Consider the following 17,005-nt stretch of genomic DNA (forward strand, 5'->3'; position numbering starts at 1 on the left):
TATTGGGGTTGGAATGCAACTCTTAGCTCTTTCCTCATTAGATTCCTTTAGATTTTCACATTAGATTCTTTTCCTACTTTAGATTCCTTTAGATTTTCACATTGGATTCTTTTCCTACTTTTTTTTTTTTTTTTTTTTTGAGATTTAGATATTATCAATTGACTTTCTACCATGGAAAATAAGTCCTCATCATTTTTATGCCTTTCTGCAGACATTTCCCTTCCTCCAAAAATACCACCATTTTGGGCAAATTACTATGAACATGAAAATATTTTTTACAACTAAACTATGTATTACATAGTTTTGTTTTCTTTTTTTTTTTTTTTTTTTTGAGGCAGAGTCTCACTCTGTCATCCAGGCTGGAGTGCAATGGCGCAATCTTGGCTCACTGCAACCTCCTGGGTTCAAGTGATTCTCCTGCCTCAGCCTCCCGAGTAGCTGGGATTACAGGCACCCGCCACCACACCCGGCTAATTTTGTATTTTTAGTAAGAGATGGGGTTTCACCTTGCTGGCCAGCTGGTCTGGAACTCCTGACCTCAAGTGATACACCCACCTTGGCCAAAGTGCTGGGATTACAGGCATGAGCCACTCACTGCACCTGGCCCATAGTTTTTATAAACATAATATTAACTCCTGATATTCCATTTATTCATTTTCTGTTATAAATGAGGTTGTTAAAAGTATTTGTGCACAAAGCTTTTTTTTTTTTTTCTTTTTGCCTGGCTACCTCTGTCTCCTCCAAAGCTTTTTTTTTTTTTAATTTAGGATTTTTATTAAGCTAAATTTCTAGTAAAGTTCTAAGACATGGGAATGAATTTCTTTCTTTTACCTTTTTAAATTTGAAAGTTTTTATCTTTAGAGACAGTGTTGTTTTGTTGTTCAGGCTGGAGTGCAGTTGGTGCGATCATAGCTCATGGGAGACTTGAACTCCTGGGCGCAAGGGATCCTCCAACCTTGAGTAGCTGGAACTCCAGTAAGCTTCCTGAGTAGCTGGAACTGCAGGCATGTGCCACCACACCTGGCTAATTAAAAAATTTTTTTTGTAGAGATGGGGTCTTGCTACGTTGTTCAGGCTGGTTTCAAACTTCTGGCTTCAAGTAATCCTCCTGCTTTGGCTTCCCAAAGTGTTGGGATTACAGGCGTGAGCCACTGTGCCTGGCCTTTCTTTTACCTTTTGTTTTGTTTTTTTTTTTGAGACAAAGTCTCGCTCTTGTCCCCCAGGCTGGAGTGCAATGGCATGATCTCGGCTCACTGCAACCTCCGCCTCCTAGGTTCAAGTGATTCTCCTGCCTCAGCCTCCCAAGTAGCTGGGATTACAGGCGCCTGCCACCACGCCTGGCTAATGTTTGTATTTTTAGTAGAGATGGGGTTTCACCATGTTGGCCAGGCTGGTCTTGAACTCTTGACCTCAGGTGATCTGCCCTCCTCGGCCTCCCAAAGTGCTGGGATTACAAGTGTGAGCCACTGCGCCCGGCCTCTTCTACCTTTTGATTGGAGACTGTCACACATTCAGTAAAGGATCTTAAGTGTACTGCTCAATAAATTTTAGGTATGTATCTGCCATGCACCACCTTGCAGGTCCAGTCAAGATACAGGATGTTTACATTACTCAGAAGGCTCCTCATGTCTCTTCTTATTCCTCATGTGTCTTCTTATTCATCATGTGTCTTCTTAGCAATACCCACCCCATTTCCCCGGCAACGTAATCACTTTTTTGACTTCTGTCACCATCAATCTATCAATTCGCTTTACCTGTTCATGAACTGGAATGAACGTTTTAAAGGCTCTTGATGCACAAGCAGTGGGCATCTCTTTGGGTGATGTGACTTCTTGACTGCTCCCTGCCAGGGCTACAGCACAGTTATCTCTGTAACCCTGGCCTTAGCTCCTTCGGGGCAGGAGACAGCTGCTCACTGCCCAGGCCTGTGCAGGCATAAACAGACTTGGGGATGGCCAGGCCCAGGGTGGGAGGCATATCTTGGGAAGTGGATTTCAACAGGTGACTTGTTTGACCAGGCCCAGCCGCAGCCCCAGCCCCAGCCCCAGCCCCAAGCCCAGTCTCAGCCACCGTCATCCAACAAGCGTCCCAGCAATAGCACGCCGCCCCCCACGCAGCTCAGCAAAATCAAGTACTCAGGGGGGCCCCAGATTGTCAAGAAGGAGCGACGGCAAAGCTCCTCCCGCTTCAACCTCAGCAAGAATCGGGAGCTGCAGAAGCTTCCTGCCCTGAAAGGTACTTGGCAATTGGTCACAGGGGCTGTTTTACCAGTTCTAGTGGGCATCGGGAGTTGGTGGAATGGAAGTTTTGGGGTATTTTGCGGGGAAGGGAGTTCCAGAGAATGCGGGAAGGGGGTGCCAGGGAGCAGGATGGTGGCAGGGTGGGGTAAGGGAAAGCCCTTGAAGGCAAGCAGGGCATCGCAGTGAAGGACTACAGAGGAGAACCTGACTGCTGGGGCCCCCACAGATTCGCCAACCCAGGAGCGGGAGGAGCTGTTTATCCAGAAGCTACGCCAGTGCTGTGTCCTCTTTGACTTCGTGTCAGACCCACTCAGTGACCTCAAATTCAAGGAAGTGAAGCGGGCAGGACTCAACGAGATGGTGGAGTACATCACCCATAGCCGTGATGTTGTCACTGAGGCCATTTACCCTGAGGCTGTCACCATGGTGGGCACAGGGAAAGGACACGGGGGACTGGTGAGGGGCTCTGGAGAAGCCCAGGTGGAGCTCTAACTGGCCCTACCCCTCAGTTTTCAGTGAACCTCTTCCGGACGCTGCCACCTTCATCGAATCCCACAGGGGCTGAGTTTGACCCAGAGGAAGATGAGCCCACCCTGGAAGCTGCTTGGCCACATCTCCAGGTACCAGGGCAAGGGGGCAGATTGGCCGTGGCTGCAGGGAGTGGGGCACTTGGAGGCCTGCAAGTCCTTGGGAACATCCCCTCAGTGGCGTGCCTTTTCCCCTATAGCTCGTGTATGAGTTCTTCTTACGTTTCCTTGAGTCTCCTGATTTCCAGCCAAACATAGCCAAGAAGTACATCGACCAGAAGTTTGTACTTGCTGTAAGTCCCCGAGTTCCTGTCCTTGCCCTCTCTTTCCATTCCATGCCCCCTTCGTCTGTGTCCCAGTGGCTCTTTCCCCTTAAGCTGAATATATTGGGTTTCATCCATGTCTGGTACGAGGAGGCTATAAAGGGTAAAAAACAAAACAAAACAAAACCCTACTCTGGCCTTAAGAAACTAACAACATAATGGTAGGAAACAAAAAAGCAACAGAGTACCTCTCTCTGGTTAATACTGAGGCATCACTTTGGAAGTCTCAGTACAAATACAATAGAATCAGCAATACAGTAGAATCACTGCTTTCTAAGACTTGCTGGCCCCCACTCCAGGGGACCTCTGCATTTCCCCTGGCGGGACCTATGTCACCCTGGCCACTGCCTTCCCTGGCTGCTGCCTCACTGGCTGCTTTCCCTCCCTTGTACCCCCAGCTCCTAGACCTATTTGACAGTGAGGATCCTCGAGAGCGGGACTTCCTCAAGACCATTTTGCATCGCATCTATGGCAAGTTTTTGGGGCTCCGGGCTTATATCCGTAGGCAGATCAACCACATCTTCTACAGGTGAGGCCAGAAGCCCAGGCTTAGGAGCAAAGCCTTCTGCTACTGAGGTGGGGTGGGAGCAGGGAGGTGGGGGGACTGTACAGAATGCTGGAGGGACATCAGGGGTTGTCAAGAGAGCCATTTTTCTTCCCTCAGGTTCATCTACGAGACGGAGCATCACAACGGGATTGCTGAGCTCCTGGAGATCCTGGGCAGGTGAGAGGCCGGGTGGGGGCACAGATGCCTGAAAAAGGTTGGCAGGATTGGTGCACTGAACTTGGATCTGACCCTCTGGTCCTAACAAATGTCCCTTAATTCCTAGCATCATCAATGGCTTTGCCCTGCCCCTTAAAGAAGAGCACAAGATGTTCCTCATCCGTGTCCTACTTCCCCTTCACAAGGTCAAGTCCCTGAGTGTCTACCACCCTCAGGTGAGCTGCCTTCCTCCTGATAATGTCCAACTCAGGCAGCAGAGAAAAGAGCCGGCAGGAAAGTGTTCAGCTGGGATAGGGGAAGCATAGGGAGCAGGTGGGATAATTCCTTCCCTCCATCTCCCCTTCCCTTCTGGGATCTTGTTTCTATCACTGACTTCTCTGAGAGCTTCTGGGACCTACACCTCACCTCCCTTCTACCTCACACCTTTGCAGCTGGCATACTGTGTGGTACAATTCCTGGAGAAGGAGAGCAGTCTGACTGAGCCGGTAATTCCCCTTCCGGGCCCCAAGGCCCACCTCTTACTGTCGTCAGCATCACTTGCCAGTCTGTACCTACTGGGGGTGCCATAAGGGGGAGCTCAGGAGGGCTGTGACCTGACTGGTAACATGGTTTCCTCTCTGAAGGGGAAGCGAAACCTATATACACCTAGGAAACAGATCCAAGGCAAAGAAACGGGTAGTTGGCTGAGATCACCCAAACTGTGCCCACCAGGGTGGGGGAGAGAGCGGGTAGGAAAACTTCCTGGTGACCTAGGCAGGTGCAAAGAATTTTCATCCCCATGCCCTCCTTGTCTCCCAGGTAATTGTGGGACTTCTCAAGTTTTGGCCCAAGACCCACAGCCCCAAGGAGGTGATGTTCTTGAATGAGCTGGAGGAGATTCTGGACGTCATTGAACCTTCTGAGTTCAGCAAAGTGATGGAACCCCTCTTCCGCCAGCTGGCCAAGTGTGTCTCTAGCCCCCATTTCCAGGTGAGACTCCAACCTAGCATATCCTAGCCCCTGCCAGAAACTGAGAAGGTCTTGAGTGAAACGAGCAGCACCCACCGAGTCTGCCTCTCCCCACCAGGTGGCAGAGCGTGCTCTCTATTACTGGAACAATGAGTACATCATGAGCCTGATAAGTGACAATGCTGCCCGAGTCCTCCCCATCATGTTCCCTGCACTCTACAGGAACTCCAAGAGCCACTGGAACAAGTAAGGCGCTGGGTGGGGCTGGGTGGTGGGGATCCAGTTTGGGAAACTTTGAGGGTATGGAAGAACTAAAGAGCCAGGGGTCTCACCTAGTCACCCAGCAAGTGGGGCTGATGTCCCCTGCATGTTGATAGGACCTTGAGGGGCTGACTGAGCGAAAAGATGCCTGTGTGCAAGATCTCTGTGATACCAAACAGCAGGGCAGCGGCCTGTTACACCGCTCCTTGGGTTCAGCTATTCTACAGGTCCTATCACAGCTTTGGAGATGTAATTCTATGCAGTGAGAAGCTGATGTGACCTTCTTTGAGAGTATGTGTAAAGAATCCCAGGGTTTTAGGCCGGGCACGGTGGTTCACGCCTGTAATCCTAGTACTTTGGGAGGCTGGCAAGGCGGGTGGATCACGAGGTCAGGAGTTTGAGACCAGCCTGCCCAACATAGTGAAACCCCCATCTCTACTAAAAATACAAAAATTAGCTGGGTGTAGTGGTGGATGCCTGTAGTCCCAGCTACTTGGGAGGCTGAGGCAGGAGAATCACTTGAACCTGGGAGGTGACGGTTGCAGTGAGCCGAGATCGTGCCACTGCACTCCAGCCTGGGCAACAGAGTGAGACTCCGTCTTAAAAAAAAAAACTCAGGGTTTTGAAAAGACTTTTCTGCTAAAAGCAAGCACACTGTGGTGTAGATGCAGTCTGTCATGCTGCATCTACATGCCCATCATGCTGCTGGGAGGCCATTAGTGTGGGTTAGAGTGGGAAAGGATGGGAGGTAGGCAGGCCTTGGAGCATGGGGTGAGGGAAGGATGGACAGGTGGACCGGTATTTGTGAAAACCATGAAATGCCAGTCTCAAACCAGGTGATTTGGCCAGAGCTCTCTTCTGATACTGCACAGAGGTTTGTGAACTGGAAGTAGTAAATGACAAAGCTCTTAGCAGAGATACCCCTGTGAGAGAACAAATTGGGTTCCTCACGCTAAGGGCAGGCTCTGGCCTCCTACACCTCATCTTTCTTCTTGGTGGCAGGACAATCCATGGACTGATCTACAATGCCCTGAAGTTGTTTATGGAAATGAATCAGAAGCTGTTTGATGACTGCACACAACAATACAAGGCAGAGAAGCAGAAGTGAGTATCTCTCTCCCCAGGAGACTTTCATCTTCTACCACCAGCTCACTGTGTTTCTCTCAAGCCCAACCCCAATCCTACTTTTGCTCCCCAGGGGCCGGTTCCGAATGAAGGAAAGGGAAGAGATGTGGCAAAAAATCGAGGAGCTGGCCCGGCTTAATCCCCAGGTGAGGTTTTCCTGCCACTGTTGTGAACTGAGGGGCCAGCCCATCTTGAGCTGGGGGGGAGTTTGTTGGGGGAGGAATATGGGGCACACAGGCCCCCAAGCCTCTGAAGTGGCTCTTACCGCTTGTCCATGTCTCCTCACTCAGTATCCCATGTTCCGAGCCCCTCCACCACTGCCCCCTGTGTACTCGATGGAGACAGAGACCCCCACAGCTGAGGACATCCAGCTTCTGAAGAGGACTGTGGAGACTGAGGCTGTTCAGGTGGGAGGGCAATGTAGGGGGATGGAGCAGAAATAATAGCTCTGGAAGGGAGAGGAGACAGAAACAGCAGAGCCAAAGAATAAGGGGACGGAACAATAGAATTCACTGGGAATTGGTCACCATTCCTCACCTTGTCCCTATTCACACACAGATGCTAAAAGACATCAAGAAGGAGAAAGTGCTGCTGCGGAGGAAGTCGGAGCTGCCCCAGGACGTGTACACCATCAAGGCACTGGAGGCGCACAAGCGGGCGGAAGAGTTCCTAACTGCCAGCCAGGAGGCTCTCTGACCCCTCAAGTTCCTACCACAGGGCCACAGCCCACACAGCCCTGGGACACTGCCCTGGCCCTCCATACTCTGCTCCCTACTGGCTGTCTTGGGGGAAGGCAGCGCCTCTCTAGCTACTCAAGGGAGGGGGATGTGGGCACTTGAAGCAGGGACACCCACAGAATGGTCCCTCTTCTCCCCAAAAGGTGTTCATGCCTCCCTGTGGCTAGTACAGGCTGAGCACTAAGATGCTTAGTGCTCAGACAACCTGGGGATGCCTGTCCCCTACCTGCTCCTCACCCACAGCTACCTGAGGCTGCTCTGAGAAGTACACACAGGAATACATACGCTCCTCTATTCTTCCCTTCATCCTCATTTGAACGCCAGGTATCTCCCCTCCTCTCTCTCTCCCCTGCAGAGGCATGTAGGGAACAGCAGGAGATTATTCTCACCAAAGTTATGTCAAGCCCCATTGGCCCGGAGTAGCTGAAGGGAAGCCAACCCCCCTGCAGCACAAATAGGCCCCCCAGTCCCAGCCGTGTGCTGGCAGATAGGGTTGTATTATTTCTTCTTACCCCATGCCTGACCAAGGGAGGTCAAAAGGAGAAAAGTATAGGCTGTGGACAATAACTGATGAATATAGGGCCCAGATGGACCAAGTGGGGCCGGGGAGGGATGAATAAACACCCTACCCCGTGCCCTGTCTTTGGTGAGCAGCAGCCCTGGGGTCACAGACATGGAAGGGACCACCCTGGGGCTGACTGCTTTTCTGTGCTGTTGGTTCCCAACACTAGAAAGAAGAAAGCAGGGAGCGGTGCCCCAAGCATGGCTCCTGCCAACACCTATTTATTTCCTTGTCTGTGCTATGCTGGGCAGGCCTTCTCTTGTCCCTTATAGGTACCTTGGAGGGGCCAGGGGCTGAGGAAGGCCGGACCCAGGTTCCAGGGGCGCAGGCAGTGCGGCTTTTGGCTGTGTACATAGGGTGCTTTATTCTCCACAGAGTGATACATGCTAAGGTGGGTTGGGCTTGGACCGATGTCCCCATATGTACAGAACTGAATAAAGTGGGTCTCTGAGAAGTCTGATGTGCCTTGATGTGGAAAGGGAGACGGGGAAGATGGAAATGGACATTACAACCAGGGATGTGTTCAGTCCTGTGCTGGTTCTGGCCTGGAATGTAGGAAGATAAGGCAGCTCTCACTGTGGTCACTTCCAGGCAGGGGATGCCTGCCGGGCTTGGAGGGCTTTCTGTACCACATCTTCCCACTGGGCATCCGATATCTCCCGAGCCCAGGCAGGAACCCCTGGCGCAGGCAGGCTTACTCCAGCCATTGTCCTTTTCACCAGCTCTACATGTTCTGAAATCAGAGCCAGAGGCCATTCAGGCATAGAAATAATGGGACCAGCTCCCCTCCCCAATCCCCGAATCAACCCAGAGCCCTTGGGCTGCTAGGGTCACCAAATCCACCTTGTTACTTTAAGGCAAGCCTGCCCATCCCCAAAGCTAGCAAAAGAGCATTTCACTTGGACTCTGAAGTCTACAAAATCTTAGTTTACAAACTATCTTTTTAGGATAGGGTCTTCCTCTGAAACTTCCTTCTACTGACTCATGCCAGTTCATTTCCTTAGTAATTATTCCAGAATGAAAGAATGATCTTTTACCTGGGTCCATGGGAATAGAGCTGTGGTTGTTCAACGCTGTAGCTCCCTCTTCATCTTCATCTTCACTCTCTAATGGTGGGTCTGGCAAATGAAGCCCCAGGGCCTGCAGAGCCACAGAAGACCGTTTGGGTCTAGGCTTTCAGGGAGCCCAGCTTCACCTGTTCAGGAACCATCCCTCCTCCACCCTACCTGGATTCGATCCTGGATGTCAGCAACTACATCTCCATCCCCCACTGGTGCCAGTTCCACCTCCTCTTGTTCAGGATCTTGGTTCAGGGGCTGGTAGGAGTAGCCAGCTGGGCCCGACCCCGTTTCCTCCTGCTCTTCCTCAGGCTCCTCACTGCTCCAATCCCCAGTGCCTTCTGAAGGGCCCTGATGTCCCAGTTCCTCAGTCTGATTGGGGAAGATACGCTCAGGGCCCATGGTGTCTCCTCCTAGAACTACTGTTGCCATCCGGGCAGGGGCTGCAAGAACAGGGAGGCGGTAGGACAGGGATTGGATGAAACCAGGCCCATCTTCATCCTCTCATCATCTCCTTGTAGTCTCCTGCGTGCAAAAAACCAGCTCCTCCCCGAGGCTCCTGCATCCTCCACCCCTCCGCCCCAATTCCAGCCTCTCGTTCCTCCCCCTCCTAAGTCGGGGCTCTTATCTTGAACCAGGCCCCACCGCCTTGCTCCGCCACTTCCTAGTTAAACGCCCAACCGGAGGCCCTGCCACCTCCTAAAAGACACCCCTTCCAGAACCCCGGCTCCCCGCGCCACGCCTCCCCCGCGACTTGGGAACTCTGGGTCATCAGACTCCCCTAAACAGGTCGGCGTACCCGCCCCCTTCTCCCCTCTCCTAGAGGACCCCTCTGTACCGCCTGACAGATGCCTTTCAGGCCCCATGGGCTCCCCTCAAATGGCCCCAGCTGCAGCGTCCCCCACCCGCCCCCATCCGAATCCCGGCGCCGGTGTTTCCGCGCGCCTCACCCGCTCAGAGCCCGCGGCGTCCACTTCCGGCGGGGCAGGACGTGCAGAGGAGCCTAGTCCTCCAGCCCCGCCCCATATCCATGATTGACGCTGGCGAGGACGAGGAGTCCGCCCCTTGCCCCGCCTCCGTCATGCCCAGCCCACAAAACAAAGGACTGCATTACCCAGTGGCCTCCTCGGTCTCGACACATATTTGCACATGCGCAGAATCTCTCCTACGCCCCTGCCCACTCCTCAGCCCTCTCGTCCCTCAGGAAACGTATGGACTACAAGTCCCGGAATGCCTCGGGCACTTAGCTACGACTGCACGTGCGCGCACAGCTGCCCGCCGGAAGAACCGAGCTTGGCTGTGTTTATCTCGTTGGGGACTAAGGCGTCGGTTGGCGCGCAACGGGTTCTAGGCTGCAGGCAGCGCGAGGACCCGCGGCCCCGCCCCGGCTCGGCCTGGCAGGTAGCCTGGGATGGGTAGAAGGGCAAGGAAGAATTAGGGGGCTTAGGACGTGCTGTCTGGAGCTGGAGTGGCGGGGTAGGGGCCTGAGAGTGATGAGGTGGGGGTGGGGAGGGAGCTAGGGGGATGATGGGAAAGGAGAGTGTTAATGGGGAAAGCAGGGCTAGGGGAGGATGGCGAGGAGATGGGTAGGAGAGACCTGGTGTCTGGAGGAAGCAATGAAGGAAATGGGAAGGAAGACTGGGCCATGAAAACAGGGAAGCTGAGCATAATGGAAGGGGAGGGGTGTCTGGCGTGGTGGGCTAGGGGAGGCCGGAATGTCTGGAAGAAGACAGGGATAGAGTCATATGCAGAGAGGGGTATCCGTGGTCAGTGCATGCTAATTTTTCTTTCCTTAGTGGAGGTGGGAAAATGGAGGGCTGTTGGGTGGAGCTTGGAATGGTAGGAGAAGGAAAAATGAGAAAACTGCAAAGCTCTCACGAGATCAAGAAGGGCGAGAAATGGGGAATAAAAAATGCAAGAGACCAGGCGGGTAGATACATTAAGGGAATAGAAGAAGTTTGAAAATGCTTGGTGGTGATGGAGGACTGGGGAGACCCAGGGATAAGAGGAGCCCCTGAGCGCCTGGGGGCTTGTTCTCCTTGAATTTGAGTTGTTTATATGGCAGAGAAACTAAAATTTTTTTTCTCCACCTTTGGCTGGAATTGCTTATCTCCTCTCCTGTGCATATTTTACTTTACCTTGACATATCTGAAGGGAAGAATAGAGAATATAAGGGAGGATGGAAGACTTCCATTCTTAAGCCCATCGACCTCCTAACAGTCTCCACAAGCCCAGACCCAAGATATTTAGGAGAGCGGGAGTAATGAAGTGAGAGTAGCTTCCTGCTGGGGCTATTTCAGGATGGGCCCCATGGCTATTTAAAGCTTAGGGTGTGGAGTTGGGGGAGGTTGGGTGGGTGGGACTAGCAAGCCAGCTGAAAGCCATGTCTCTTTCCTGCAAGGGGCCTCCCTTATTTGAGCTGTTTTAGTGACTGAGGTTTTGCCTGGCCCTTTCCTCTGCCAGGGCTTCTTAAACAGGGAGCAGATGATGATCCACCCAAACTCAGGAGATGCTTGCCAGCAAAAGCATTGTCAGTTGCAAGGATTTGCCTGAAAAAAACCCTCAGATGTACCCAGGTGTACATGCCACTAGGTTGACAGGTTGTGTTTAAGAGACCATGACCAGCTGGGCGTGGTGGCTCACGCCTGTAATCCCAGCACTTCAGGAGACCGAGGACGGTGGATCACCTGAGGTCAGGAGTTTGAGACCAGCCTGGCCAACATAGTGAGACCCCATCTCTACTAAAAATACAAAAATTAGCTGGGCATGGTGGCAGGCGCCTGTAATCCCAGCTACTTGGGAGGCTGAGGCAGGAGAATCGCTTGAACCCGGGAGGCAGAGTTTGCAGTGAGCTGAGATTGCACCATTGCGCTCCAGCCTGGGGGCAAGAGCGAGACTTCATCTAAAAAAAAAAAAAAAAAAAAGACCATGACTTCTCATGCTGGATCTTTCTCTTGTCCTGCCCAAGGGCATTTTTTGCCTCCCTTCCCCTTTTTTTTTGTTTTGAGACAGAGTCTTGCTCTGTCGCCAGGCTGGAGTGCAGTGGTGTGATCTCGGCTCACTCCAACCTCCGCCACCCGAGTGCAAGCAATTCTCCTGCCTCAGCCTCCTGAGTAGCTGGGACTACAGGTGCGCGCCACCGTGCCCAGCTAATTTTTGTATTTTTAGTAGAGACGGGTTTCACCATGTTGGCCAGGATGGTCTCCGTCTCTTGATCTCGTGATCCACCTGCCTCGGCCTCTCAGGGTGCTGGGATTACAGGCGTGAGCCACCGTGCCCAGCCCCTTCCCCTTTGCATTGCACACTCCCACCTCTTGGTGGGAACCCTTTCAGGAACCCAAGTTGTGGAAGAGCTTGTTCTCTCTTTTCTACTGGAAATGGCTTGTTCTCTACCACAATAGCAGGGATGGGGAAGTGGCAGGAGGATAAAACCCCTCCCTCTATCACCATCCCCCAAGCCTAAGCATACACATACCTTTCTGGCTTAAGTCCTGGCAGCATACCAGGCACAGCTGTCAAAGGAACTCCTTGTGCCTGTGGGGGGCCCTGGGTGACCCCAGTGACAACAACTCAGCTTGACAGGAGCTCCCTGTGAGGGGCTAACCAACCGCGGTAACATGGAGGTCCCTGTCCTGGATCAGTCCCGCCCTATCTTGGGTAGGGGGATTGTTCCACTCTAAAAGCCTGAAAGCTTTTCTGCTTTGAGGCACTCATGCCAGCTTTCAATGGACTGTCTGAGGCTGGCTGGGCTATTAATAGCTGTGAGTATTTTGAGATCCCTTTCCCCACCTTAAAGAACACAGATTCTTAGAGAGGTGGCAGTAAGCAGAGCAGAGACAAGAGAATATACCGTTTGGGAAGGGGGCTTCAAGTTTGTGCCAAGCCAGGGACAGAGTGGAGCCTCCACGAGTAGGTTGTGACCATGATATGCAGATTCTGAGCTGGCAATCAGGTGGGGGTGGCCCCACCCTTCACTGTTGGAGAACACTGGGCCCAGGCTGCTCCCTGACCTCGGCAGCTCCCTTGGGGCAGGGCCAGCCACCTGAGCTGAGACTAGTGTCCCTGTGGAGGGGTAGTGTGGGAGGGCCCCCAGGGTGACACTTGGAGGCAAAGGCTGGTTCTGGGCAGAGTCACAGTGAGCTGGGCAGAAGCCTCGCCTGAGGATCCCGTGGCCCCAATTTGTGTGCAGATAGCAGAGGCAGCAGGCCGTGCCGGGGGGGCATGTTGCTGTAACCAGTGGCCCAGGGGATGTTACGGTGGACAGTGCACCTGGAGGGCGGGCCCCGCAGGGTGAACCATGCTGCAGTGGCTGTCGGGCATCGGGTATACTCCTTCGGGGGTTACTGCTCTGGTGAAGACTATGAGACACTGCGTCAGATAGATGTGCACATTTTCAATGCAGGTAAGCCAATGCTGGGGCTGTCCCTGGGTCCCCACATCAGGGTGGGAACGGGCTGCTGATGAGGTTTGGCTGTGGTCTCTGGGACCAAGGGGATTGGGGACAAACATCTGGTTTGGGAAAAGCGGACAGCCTGGAAGGAGGTTCCCAGGACTGAGCAGAGCTGTGCCCACAGTGTCCTTGCGTTGGACAAAGCTGCCCCCAGTGAAGTCTGCCATCCGTGGGCAAGCTCCTGTGGTACCCTACATGCGCTATGGACACTCAACCGTCCTCATCGACGACACGGTCCTCCTTTGGGGCGGGCGGAATGACACCGAAGGGGCCTGCAATGTGCTCTATGCCTTTGACGTCAGTGAGTATGGATCTCAGAGAGGCTATGTCCTTCCAGATGTTGCCTCAGTTGCCCAAGAAAGGTTTGGGTTGGGGGTCTTGGGGAGTAGAGTACCCCAGAGCTGAGGAGGGACTGTCATAGAGGGTGCTTAGTTGAGCCATTTTCTCATCTCCTTCAGATACGCACAAGTGGTTCACACCCCGAGTGTCAGGGACAGTTCCTGGGGCCCGGGATGGACATTCAGCCTGTGTCCTAGGCAAGATCATGTACATTTTTGGGGGCTACGAGCAGCAGGTAGGTCTGGGAATAAAATAAGAGGTTTAGGGTGGGACTGAGAAAGAGGGGAAGGGCAATTTAGGATGGTGAAATGGGAGGCTTTGGCTTGTTTGCAGGTTTTGAGGGGAGGGATGGAGGTTCAGAGAGTGACCATTGGCTCCCTCTTTTCTTCCTCCTTTTCTCTTCCTACTCAGGCGGACTGTTTTTCCAATGACATTCACAAGCTAGATACCAGCACCATGACATGGACTCTTATCTGTACAAAGGTCTGCTCTTTCTTTTTTCTCCCAAATCCCCACCCTCTGTTGAAGCAATAATAGGAAGCTCAGTCAGAGGAGATCCTCTTCCAGTCTTTGTGCTGACCCCTCCACCATCTCTCTGCCTCTGCCCAGGGCAACCCTGCACGCTGGAGGGACTTCCACTCAGCCACAATGCTGGGAAGTCACATGTATGTCTTTGGGGGCCGTGCTGACCGCTTTGGGCCATTCCATTCCAACAATGAGATTTACTGCAACCGCATTCGAGTCTTTGACACCAGAACTGAGGCTTGGCTGGACTGTCCCCCGACTCCAGTGCTGCCTGAGGGGCGCCGGAGCCACTCGGCCTGTGAGTGTTTGTTACTTCCCTGTGGAGTTCCCTTCCTGCCCTCTTCACACTCCTGACGCTTCCTCTCTCCTTCCAGTTGGCTACAATGGGGAGCTGTACATCTTTGGTGGTTATAATGCAAGGCTGAACCGGCACTTCCATGACCTCTGGAAGTTTAATCCTGGTAAAGAGCACTGCATTTAGGGCAGGAACAAGGAGCAATTGAGGTGGGAGGAAAAGAAAATAATCCTGAGGCGGTGAGGGATGGGGGTGGGGAAGATACCTGGACTAGGCAGGTATTGAACTTCCATATAAATTTCTCTTCAGTGTCCTTTACCTGGAAAAAGATTGAACCGAAGGGGAAGGGGCCATGTCCCCGCCGGCGCCAGTGCTGCTGTATTGTTGGTGACAAGATTGTCCTCTTTGGGGGTACCAGGTTAGAAGGAGAGAGGGAAGGGGCTCAGGAAGTCACTAATGGGAGAGTGGGAGGTATTTGAAAAGGGGGTTTCGTGGGTAGTTTTTGTCCTACTTTCATCTCTCTTTTGATCCCGACAGTCCATCTCCTGAGGAAGGCCTGGGAGATGAATTTGACCTTATAGATCATTCTGACTTACACATTTTGGACTTTAGTAAGTATAGTTATTCCTGAATTGCTCCTGCCATCAAGGTCCCTGTCTTTGGGTGGTGATATCCAGGACTGGATCTTTTCCTCACCTTTGACCATCTCCTTTCCACAACTTCTCCCTTAAAGGCCCTAGTCTGAAGACTCTGTGCAAACTGGCCGTGATTCAGTATAACCTAGACCAGTCCTGTTTGCCTCATGATATCAGGTACAGCGAGTGGTTGGAAGGGAGGGATTGAGTGAGGGTGAGTGAGCAGCACAGGTGTGACCTGATTAGCTTGGTTTCAGTATGGAGGAGACAGACATTTTTGTTCTGCTGGAGATGTAGTGTACTTGTGGGAAATGAGATGGAAGGAGGTGAATTGACAGCCATCATATAAAACTGTCAGCAGAATAAATTATATGAAAAAAAAATACAGCTCGGCAGCATCACTTTCTGAGACCTAAGCTTATACAGTTATTTTTGTGAACATGCTGAGAACAACTGATTAAATCTTAGAACCTAGCTGCAAAGTAAAGACAAGTTTAGGAGCCTCTGGATCACATTGGTTCCAGAAGATCTGGCTGCTTCCCTTTGAATTTCGTTCTTAGGTTCCAATTAACCACCAGATGTTACTTTATGTATAATTTTTCAGGTTCAAATTAACCACCAGATGTACTTTGTATATAATTTTTCCTGTCTCGGTCATTCTGAGATACTTCGTCTCTTTGTATCAGTTCAGTTTAACTCTTGCTGGCTGGGCATGGTGGCTCATACCTGTAATCCCATCACTTCGGGAGGTTGAGGTGGGCAAATCAGTTGAGGTCAGGAGTTCGAGACCATCCTGGCCACATGGTGAAGCCCTGTCTATACTAAAAATACAAAAATTAGCTGGGCATGGTGGCAGCCACCAGTAGTCCCAGCTACTTGGGAGGTTGAGGCAAAAGAATTGCATGAACCCGGGAGGCGGGGGTTTCAGTGAGTCAAGATTGTGCCACTGCACCACTGTACTCCAGCCTAGGTGACAGAACAAGACTAAAAAAAAAAATTAATATGGTTGGATGGGTAGGGAAGGCCTCAGGAAGGATAGGAGTGCTGAGTCAGAGCCTTAAAAGGATGGGAGTTAAGAGCAAAAATGGGTATTCCTGGTGGGGGTGAGGCATTCCTGGTGAGGGTAAGGTGGAGGGGCTGCCTGGTTGGCTCTAAGCAAAGCAAGAAAGGCAGGTTGGGATGTTGACTGACATGTATACACAGATCTCAGGTGCCTGGACACTGCAATATACATACATACATAAACATAAACCGGAAATCCATATGAGCTTGGAGGTACAGGAGTGGGTGGTGTTGGATTTGGTGGTGGGTGGGTTCTGATTGTTAAACCTAGTAGTTCTCTTAAGTAAGAGGTGGCTGTGGGTGGTTGACCTTTAGGAAATTGGAGAGACTGGTATGTTTATAGCTTGGTTCAAACATCCCTGAGCTTGGGCTGAGGGCCCCCTCTTCTTTCTGTCTGTTATTGTTGGCCTTCCAGGTGGGAGCTGAATGCCATGACCACCAACAGCAATATCAGTCGCCCCATCGTCTCCTCCCATGGGTAGGAGGAAGTTTCTGCCACCTCCCCTCCTGAGCCTGCTGTCATCTTCACTGCCCCTGCCCATCTGTCACCCACCTGCTCCTTTGACCCCTGGACTTGGTATACCTCCATGTGGAGTTGTTGGGCGAGAGGTGTTCTCTGTGCTGTGAATTCAGTGGGGAGCTGTAGCGGGGTGGGGGCCAGGTTCCTCCCCCCTTGGGCCGAGGGCCCCTTCCCCTTGGTGCTCTGTCCCCATCCACCTCCTTTCAGCTGCTCCTGGGCCTCAGCTCTGCCCAGGGCCAGCCAGGTTCCGCTGGGAAGGGAAGGGAATGGGGAGAAGGGAGAAGCAAGCAGTGTCTGAGCCTCAGGAGCTTCCCCCTCCCCCTTTGCCTATCCCCTCCCCTCTGCTTGAGCCTTGAGCCTTGACTGGGAGCTGAAAGGAGTTGCAGCTGTTGGCATGAGACCTCCTTCTCCCCGTCTTGGGGAGGTGGGGACCAGCAGATAAATCCCACCCTTCCTTGAGCTGTCGCTGTACTCTGAAGTTCAGTCAGCTCAGATTTTATAAAAATTAATTAAAATCTCCAAACGTGTTGTGTGTTTTTGTGGAATACGGTGGAGAAGGCTGGAGTTTGCAGTGGGGGCAGGGTGCCGAGGACAAGCACCCTGAGGTTCTGGCTTCTCAGCCAAGGGTATTAGGAAACCAAATGCCACCAAGGCCTGGTCCAAGCTTCTCGGGC

General features: G+C 52.3%; 3 protein-coding genes across 9 annotated transcripts in view; 2 read left to right on the forward strand and 1 right to left on the reverse strand.

The window, feature by feature from the left end:
• Positions 1-7,901, forward strand: part of PPP2R5D (protein phosphatase 2 regulatory subunit B'delta) — a 27,955-nt gene extending 20,054 nt beyond the window's left edge. Inside the window, exons 3-16 of one of the 2 annotated variants that reach the window (XM_518483.9) lie at positions 2,019-2,235; positions 2,467-2,666; positions 2,750-2,860; positions 2,968-3,060; positions 3,489-3,619; positions 3,755-3,814; positions 3,921-4,029; positions 4,246-4,299; positions 4,613-4,783; positions 4,881-5,008; positions 6,026-6,127; positions 6,222-6,294; positions 6,439-6,555; positions 6,707-7,901. In XM_518483.9, the coding sequence (XP_518483.4) occupies positions 2,019-2,235; positions 2,467-2,666; positions 2,750-2,860; positions 2,968-3,060; positions 3,489-3,619; positions 3,755-3,814; positions 3,921-4,029; positions 4,246-4,299; positions 4,613-4,783; positions 4,881-5,008; positions 6,026-6,127; positions 6,222-6,294; positions 6,439-6,555; positions 6,707-6,844 (1,704 nt within the window). In that variant the 3' untranslated portion in view covers positions 6,845-7,901. The remainder of the gene's footprint in view (positions 1-2,018; positions 2,236-2,466; positions 2,667-2,749; positions 2,861-2,967; positions 3,061-3,488; positions 3,620-3,754; positions 3,815-3,920; positions 4,030-4,245; positions 4,300-4,612; positions 4,784-4,880; positions 5,009-6,025; positions 6,128-6,221; positions 6,295-6,438; positions 6,556-6,706) is intronic. The other variant, XM_063812436.1, reaches the window with a different exon arrangement.
• Positions 7,786-12,447, reverse strand: MEA1 (male-enhanced antigen 1). 5 transcript variants are annotated; one of them, XM_063812443.1, is made up of 4 exons: positions 11,981-12,447; positions 8,674-8,948; positions 8,485-8,587; positions 7,786-8,180 (listed from the first exon to the last, which is right to left on the reverse strand). In XM_063812443.1, the coding sequence occupies exons 2-4, from the start codon at positions 8,935-8,937 to the stop codon at positions 8,029-8,031; spliced, it is 519 nt and encodes a 172-aa protein (XP_063668513.1). In that variant the 5' UTR covers positions 8,938-8,948; positions 11,981-12,447; the 3' UTR covers positions 7,786-8,028. The 5 variants fall into 5 exon arrangements, with proteins under 5 accessions (XP_063668513.1, XP_016811026.1, XP_016811025.1 ...); XM_016955537.4 differs by having other exon boundaries at positions 12,356-12,425; XM_016955536.2 differs by lacking the exon at positions 11,981-12,447 and adding an exon at positions 9,620-9,709.
• Positions 9,645-16,854, forward strand: KLHDC3 (kelch domain containing 3). Of its 2 annotated transcripts, none has more exons than XM_009451264.4 (11): positions 9,645-9,906; positions 12,695-12,907; positions 13,080-13,256; positions 13,414-13,529; positions 13,706-13,777; positions 13,904-14,117; positions 14,194-14,280; positions 14,424-14,532; positions 14,652-14,725; positions 14,848-14,926; positions 16,227-16,854. In XM_009451264.4, exons 2-11 carry the CDS (start codon positions 12,754-12,756, stop codon positions 16,291-16,293), a joined length of 1,149 nt encoding a protein of 382 aa, XP_009449539.1. In that variant the 5' UTR covers positions 9,645-9,906; positions 12,695-12,753; the 3' UTR covers positions 16,294-16,854.
• The last annotated feature ends 151 nt before the right edge of the window (positions 16,855-17,005 follow it).

Source organism: Pan troglodytes, chromosome 5, assembly GCF_028858775.2.
Source record: "Pan troglodytes isolate AG18354 chromosome 5, NHGRI_mPanTro3-v2.0_pri, whole genome shotgun sequence".
In the NCBI taxonomy this organism is placed as follows: Eukaryota; Metazoa; Chordata; class Mammalia; order Primates; family Hominidae; genus Pan; species Pan troglodytes.